At 32.7% G+C, this 8,072-nt stretch overlaps 1 protein-coding gene across 1 annotated transcript; it reads left to right on the top strand.

Annotated features, from left to right (window-relative positions):
- The first annotated feature begins 502 nt into the window (after positions 1 to 502).
- LOC123670449 (trypsin-3-like) lies at positions 503 to 6,370 on the top strand. The gene is made up of 5 exons (XM_045603943.1): positions 503 to 572; positions 2,802 to 3,009; positions 4,385 to 4,628; positions 4,769 to 4,918; positions 5,863 to 6,370. Exons 1-5 carry the CDS (start codon positions 503 to 505, stop codon positions 6,013 to 6,015), a joined length of 825 nt encoding a protein of 274 aa, XP_045459899.1. The 3' UTR covers positions 6,016 to 6,370.
- The last annotated feature ends 1,702 nt before the right edge of the window (positions 6,371 to 8,072 follow it).

Raw genomic sequence — 8,072 nt, 5'->3', positions numbered from 1 at the left:
TAGATAAAACCTTTCATCTGCCCACCATCTACACACACATTAATTTTCATAACGCCTTCACAGTTTCTTATTTACGACATGAAAGAGACTTCGAAATAATACATGTTGTTTCCCTTTTAATAAATGTTGATAGCAATTTGAATTTCACCTGCTTTAGCGTCTAACTCACGACTCATAGAATTATGATATCTAACAGTTAAGAGTTTATCATGCTATTTTATTTTTCACCTTTGTAACCATAAGGTGTCAGATATTTCTTTTTGCAACCGTTTAACCTAAAAATTGTGATAGGTTACTCGAACAGAGTATAAAAAAAAACTTATTTGAATATCAAACTTGGTGAAATATTATATGCTAACAAAGCCTATTCGTAACTTACGTACCAGATAACTTATTAGCAAACTTTGAAACTAGAATTAACTTTATTGTTCTCGATATTCCTATTACAGAAAAATATTACGGTTACAGTTCCCTGCAAAAATTTAACTAGTTGGCAATTGTAATGACTAATGATAGAGTCAACTTTCGTTTGATCGCGTTTGGAATAAGAATTGATTGTTACAAGGACGATTGTATGGAGGAGTGTTGGCACGTGATAAACGTGCTTTCTATAGTGAGGTGATTGTATTACATTTTCTAAGAGCGAATTTATCCTTAGACAACGAACTATAACTGAAGTAATGCATAGCAGGGAATTTCCTGCTCAAAATATGGAGCAGCACGACCTTACAGATCACAGCTAAATAATACTGCTTTCAAGATGTGTTTTGTTCCTGTTGTTAAGTAAGGTGACCAGAGCTACTGGTGTAAAATCAGGGATAGGATCGGCAACGCGTTATATAATAATTGTGTCTGCCGGCAAACGAAAAAAAAAACCGACTTCAATTATATCAAAAAGTAATACAACGTATGTAGACGAAAAATTAGTCAAGTAAATACGCATTATCAAAGATAACTCTATAAGTTGTAATCAAATCTCGATGAAATTTAAATGTGACTGTATGATAAATATCGGCTTTCGATTAAATTAAAAATTATCAAAATCGTAGTAATCAACTAATGTCTTATATATATATATACATATATATACGGTCGAACTGAGTACACTCCTCCTTTTTTTGAAGTCGGTCAAAAAAGGGATATAATAGCCCTATAATTTTTAATTATAATAATTATAGAAAACGTATTTGATTATGTAGGCTTTTACGTATAATAGGTGATTATTGATATCAAATATTTATAACTGTAGTTTACTAGCCTTGACCTTAATTGGTACACCGCTCAAGTATTATAATTAATGCAGTAATTAACTTCTCAGTATTAGTGACTATAACACAATAAACTGAGACCCTGTTTGTCTGCTGCTATATATAATACAGATGCAAACGAGATGCATCAAACTAAACTGCACATAGTACATACCATCTCCAAGCTATAATAAACACAAGTAGCTATCACGTCTTATACATGCTGCTATATGTAGCTTAGAGATAGCGACCGTGTGGCGCCCCGCTGTGACGATGAAGGTAAGGCTGGGTTTTAGTCGGTAGTCTGGGTTGGCCAGGAGTCCCACACTCCCATAAAAGCATTTCCCAGCGAAAAAAAAAATGTAGCTTAAAGATGCTTGTGTAGACTGTATTTAACTGCTAGCAACAGTTTTGTGCTTGAATTACTGCTTCAATTGAATGATACTTTACACTCCTAATATTATAAATAAATAAATATCTTATTATACATGGTCGTCTGGTCCTATGGTAAGCAACTTAATGCTTGTGTTATAGGGAACAGCCGGCTGATATAACTAAATGCTTTTTTTATAAGTATACACAGAACGATTACATATCTATACAAACAGATAAATTTGGAGTGTCTGTTTGTAATATTAAAATAACCCCTTTTTACTAAATGCATATGATACCAAAATAACATTTTTTACAATTTCTGTCATTTCTTACAAGTCTGTTTGTTCTGGCTTATCTCCAAAACGGAAGAACCGATTTTGAAGGGACTTTCACTGGCAGATAGCTGATGTAGTAAGGAGTAACTTAGGTTACTTTTATTTTAGAAATTAATTTATTTTATTACTCTGCGAACTGAACAATAACTTTATCATTAAAATTTCACGCGGACGAAATCGCAGGCACAGCTAGTATAAATATATAAAAACAAATATTACACCCAGACTCAGGCGGGAATCGAATCCGCAACCGGGAGCAGACAGCAGGGCTACTGCAAGCTGCACCAACGAGCTAGTCAATAAATACGAATAATAAATATGATCGTAAGGATATATGTTTGTTTAATACTCTTTCACGCAAAAAATACTGGACCGATATTAATGAGACTCCATACGTCGCTGTCGAAATTCGCATGGGATTGGAAATTACGCAGGTAAAACCGCGTATCGTCGTTAGTGATTTTTAATTATATTATTTTATTGAGATTAAAATAATGATATGAACTACAATTATCAGTAAAAAGCACCAAAATCGGGTTCATAGACATAAATAAGCTTATATTTATGATTTCTAGATGTATATGCTATTCTTAGATAATGTATCAAAACGATAAAAATATTTTTAGACGCTTAAAAACATATCTTTAGAAATCACATCCAATTCCTTTCAAGAATTTTTACGTTCTAGAACTTGTTCAAACAGACAAGCAAGAATTTGTCCTAATAAAGATCTATAATATTAATTTATCGTAAATGTCTTATACACACACTATCTAGCCAGAAAGATTTTGTTGTGTGAATTTTTTATGATACACATTGTTTCCTTACATTTTTTTTGTTTCAGATATAATATTATCAGAGAGGGTTCAAATACCCCCGAGCTATTCTGTAAACGATGTATCGCAAGTAGATAGCAGAATCGTTGGAGGGGAAGATGCCGTGATATTGGATCACCCGTATCAAGTTTCCTTTATTGTGAACAATTCGTATTTTTGTGGGGGATTTATTGTTAGTGAAAACTATATATTGACCGCTGCACATTGTGCTCAAAAGTAAGTACTGATTGTTTTATTAAGAAAGATAAACCATCGCCAGATACAATCAAATGTCATCAAATATTATTTACTTGAGAGAGATTGTAGAAGTTTATTTGAGATAGAGCACAGCAGGAAATATCCAGCTCATAATCTAGAGCAGAATAAGACAACAATATACTGTCCTGAAATAGGTTTGACTTCCTGCGGCGTGTGGGGCAGACAGAACTCTTGAAGGGTAGCCTCAGCAATGTTCTTGCAACACTTCTATTGCTGTAAAAATGAATAGATTATAGTAGTTGCTTTTCAATCAGGTGGACCTTTCGCTTCTTTACCGTATAAAGACTTTACTTTATAAGACCTTATCGTGCCCTCGATAATAAATCGCTAAACGATAAAGTAGAAAATAATATGGTCAACAAGCATTTGGACATCAAATATTGACTTGATTTTGTTTGTTTTTTATTATTTATTATTTCACTCTTAACCTACTTAATATTAAAAATTATGTATATAATCTTTTGTAGAATATAATGTAACTTTATAATCTATAATGTAACTTTGAATTCTGAACAACTCATAGCAAACTAATGAAAAGCAAAAATTGTAAGATTCTTGAGATAGCTCAGCTACCTAGCTAGGAGAAGTAGAGATCATACTTAGTAATTATTTTCAAATTACACCTCGAAACTGATTATTCCTCTTTTGTTACTTGTTACTTGAATATGTTGTGTAAGTACGGAAATAAATAAATAAATAAAAAATACCTAGTAAAATTATACAAACACTAGCGGCCCGGTACGTGCTTCGCTACGTATAAAGTGAAATAATAATAATTTTTTTTTACATCAAATTCATTTATTAATAATACAAAAAAATATTTTATTAATTGCTAGCTATTTTAGAACTTAATCCAAAACATTTGGATAAACAATATTTTCTGTTTTTCCATTTTAAGTATGAATAAACAAACGGCTCTGGAAAAGGCAACATAACAAAACAACCTAGTAATATTATACAAACATATATGCAAAATTCACAACTTCAAAACTAAATATTTACAGATACTTATGGTATAAATCATGTCCGCGTGGAATGGTGCCAAGAATGCTGGCAGTATTTCCACTTTGAATTGCTATGCCAATTTTCTTGGCAAAAAATGCACCAGCCCTCTTGTCACCAGTGGAAACAATAACATAAGAAGTTATCTCTTTTCAACAAAATTTAGCACTCCTACTCTAAGGTCTAAGTGTTTCGTTTGCAAACGGCACAAAGATGTCATTTGCAAATAGTGACAAATATTTGCGCCATTTAGTCGTTTCAGCCTTTTCCGCAGCGGCTAGTAAAATATGATACTTATAAGATTGCTCTTAATTATATAACTTCCTTTCAGCGTCGATCCATCAACTGTAGTCTTAAGGGCTGGTAGTTCATATCGTACAAATGGTACAATCATCCCAATTGCTGAAGTCAAACCTCATCCGGAGTACGACAATCCCCCATTTGACAAGGACGTGGCATACATGAAGACAGTTGAACCTATGAACTTTACAGACACAATACAACCGATCGCTTTGCCACCTAAAAACAGAATTTTAAGAGGAGAGGTTATAGTTAGCGGATGGGGAAGAACGCAGGTAAATATATTTGTAAATTTAAAGTTTTTATACCATATTAAAAGTTATTAAGATTGAAATTCCTTAGCAGTTCTAACAAAACTTTTATCTTTCAAAACTAAGAAATCTTTGTTGAATGAATCGTTCTTTCTCTACTTTAGGAAGGTGCCTCAACTATCCCAGATAGGTTGATGTCTGTCAAACTGCGCGTTGTAAATTATTATCAATGCTATCTCGTCTACCCAACGGTTCTAACGAGAAACATGTGGTGCGGGGGTAATTTCTTCCTCGGAGGACAGGGGACGTGTCAGGTATATTTTGTAGAAATTTTATTAGTGTGCAACTGAACTGAATCATGAATCAACTCATGAACATCTCATTTTAGGGCAAAAATTTATTTCCATTTTCGTCAAACATAATAAATATAATAACTGCTATTATATATCTATGTTGCCAAACAAGACCGACGGATTTACGTGCTCCCTAAAGTACGATAGGTAGAAAAAATAAAACCACCATTTTATTATTATTATTTGCCCCGAACGGGAACCGAACTGCCAATCTTCAGGCGATTTCTCGTATCAATGCACGATACCTGTTGTCAGTGTTTGATGGACGTTAGTATAGGTGTAGCTTGTAGTGCGTAATAGTCCTTGAAAGTATTGGGCACAAAAAAATCCCACCGAAAAAGACTATTGTATTGAAATCTGCTGTAGAGGTTCTGTGGATATTCAGGTCTGACAATTTCTTCAGGATAACACAGAGTGCTCTACGATGTTATCCTTTACTGCCAATTTTGCGTAGAGCAAATTATAACACAGTAATTAAAATTCATCATTAATCGATTTAAATCCGTCTATTGGCTGAGGTAAATGTGCTTGGCTTAGGATAAATCTATCCACATTCATTAAGACATTTCTATACATTTGAAATTTTTTAATAAAGAAAATGTAAAATATCTAATTGGGATAGTTGTTCAAATTTTTTTTATTATATTTGCCTTTCTGCGAATACATCACGATAGTGTCTGCATTTTAATAACATTTGAATTTGACACAAATGTCAAAATTAATATTTCAGATTATAAGACTATCATTTCATTGACTATCACTTGCATTTTTGGCGCGAACTTGTGGAGGCCTATGTCCAGCAGTGGACTGCAATAGGCTGGAATGATGATGATGATGATGATGATGATGATAAGGCTATCACGGAAGTGAATATATGAAACTTACGCAACAATTTTTATATTCAGGGCGATTCAGGTGGCGCAGCTATCCAAGATGGGATGGCAGTCGGTATTGTGTCCTTTGGGAGAGGTTGCGGTCAGCCCCTTGCACCGAGTGTTTTTGCTAACATCGCTGCTCCAACAATTCGAGATTTTATATCAAACAACACTGGACTGTAAAAATGGATCTAAAGAAATATTACTTAAAAATGGATGTAAACAAATTTTACTTTTTGCCGAATGATTGTTATTATGTGAAATAAAATAAGTTAATGTTAAAAATTAAACAGCGAGGTGTTCGTCATTACGATGGGAAGTGATGTTCAACAAACTTCATGGATTTGAGTTGGTACCTAATTTTGGATACAGAATAGAGAATTTTTGAATGATACACTACAGACAACTAATACGTATCACTATTAAATCAATGGAGTACTTTACAAAGGTAACTTTTTATTAGGTTTAACGAGTTATATACATGGTGTTATTACTTTTAAATTGTATTTAAAAATTTATTGTAATGAAGTTTAATGTTTCATGTTTTTTAGTATTTTATTTATTTTAAAACATTATATCTTGCCAGATTGCATTCCAAGGTGATGTATTTTAATTTATGTCAAAGCGACTTTTATCTTAATAAAATGTGTATTTAATAGTTTTGAAAAATTGATTTGTAAAATACGATATCCTTATGGTGTTTGTTATAATAATAATGAAAAAAAAAACTTAAATTAAATTTGTGTTATTATTTTCGTCATAATACCATAGTACCTAATTACTAACGTAAGACCTCAATCGTTTATCGATGAAATTTGAAAATGTCGATTTAATTAACGTAGTATTAAGGCATTTTTCTATTTCCAAGTACAACAGTTCTCCAGTTACAGCTAGGAGTTATTATAACAGTTCTTAGAATACTCTCTACTTCTCATTTGAACAGATTTTCATAGAAATTTAAATAAATTCCGTCCAAGAAATTTATTTAATGTGACATTTCAAATTTTTCTAGAAAACAATTTATATACAAATAAATAAAATTGGAGTGTCTGTTTGTAATAATAGAATAACAGCTTTTTACTAAATGCACATGGATGCACACGGTACACATACTAAAATAAGACTTTTTACTATTTTGTCGGTCTGTCTGTCTATCTGTTTGTTCCAGCTAATCTCTGAAATGGCTGGACCGATTTTGACAGGACTTTTATTGGCAGATAGCCTATGTAATAAGGAGTAACTTAGGCTACTTTTATTTTAGAAATTTATTTATTTTGTTACTCGACGAACAGAATAATATTTTTTTTAATTCCACGCGGATGAAGTCACCTCACAGCTAGTTTTTAAATAAAATTGAACTGGTTTTTATAATGACAAAATCATTTTATTATATACTACTGTCATTTTCTAAAGGCTTACTTAACTTTTATTAAAGCTGTATTTCACTATTTTAATATCGTAGGTACTATTATAATACCTTTAAATCGTTACCTACAAAATATAATACCTAGCAGGAAAACTATACATTAATGAAATTGAACAAGATAAAACTGCTTAGGTCTGTCTTACAAAAAGTATAAGAAATTGATCAAGTTTAGGAAAGTCCAGTTCTAAAAGTTTTTGTCCGTCGACGCCTATAAATAATTTTAGTTAAACCTAAAACGGCGGAATGTGTGAATACTTTTAAGTGAAAACTTTTAATTCTTTGTCTTGTCTTTGTCTTTGTACGTATATAGATAAACACTCTGGTCTCGTGTTGTGAGTAGTCGCCTAAAAAAACGACGACGCGGTTTGCAGGTGCGTTTCCCGCTCGGGCTGGATATTTGTATTTTTACAAATATTTCTTTCCGGTTTGGATGTCTGTCCTTGTGGGTCTCCCCACCGTGCCTCAGATAGCATATTAAGACGCCAGTCCCGGTTCTTATCATAAATACATGATAACGATCGTTACTCCAATCCTTCTACACGGAGAAAGAGGCTTATGTCCAATAGTGGGCTATTACACACTGAATGCGATGTAAGTAGAATTCCGATATTAATCAATATTAAACATAAAAATAACTTTCTTCATCTTCTTATCTCTCTAAAGATATTTGAGGATGATGTGATAACAGGTTAACAATACTTTGCTAAAGTAGAATTGTTTTTCTGTGGTGAGTAAGTTAGCCAAATTTTTTGGAGGTGCACTGTTTACAACAGGAGTAAGGTCGGTAATCGGCCTGTTATGTTTCTGGTGTTGC

The sequence above is a fragment of the Melitaea cinxia genome, chromosome 4, assembly GCF_905220565.1.
Source record: "Melitaea cinxia chromosome 4, ilMelCinx1.1, whole genome shotgun sequence".
NCBI classification, from domain to species: Eukaryota; Metazoa; Arthropoda; class Insecta; order Lepidoptera; family Nymphalidae; genus Melitaea; species Melitaea cinxia.
This window is presented reverse-complemented; position numbering and strand designations above follow the sequence as displayed.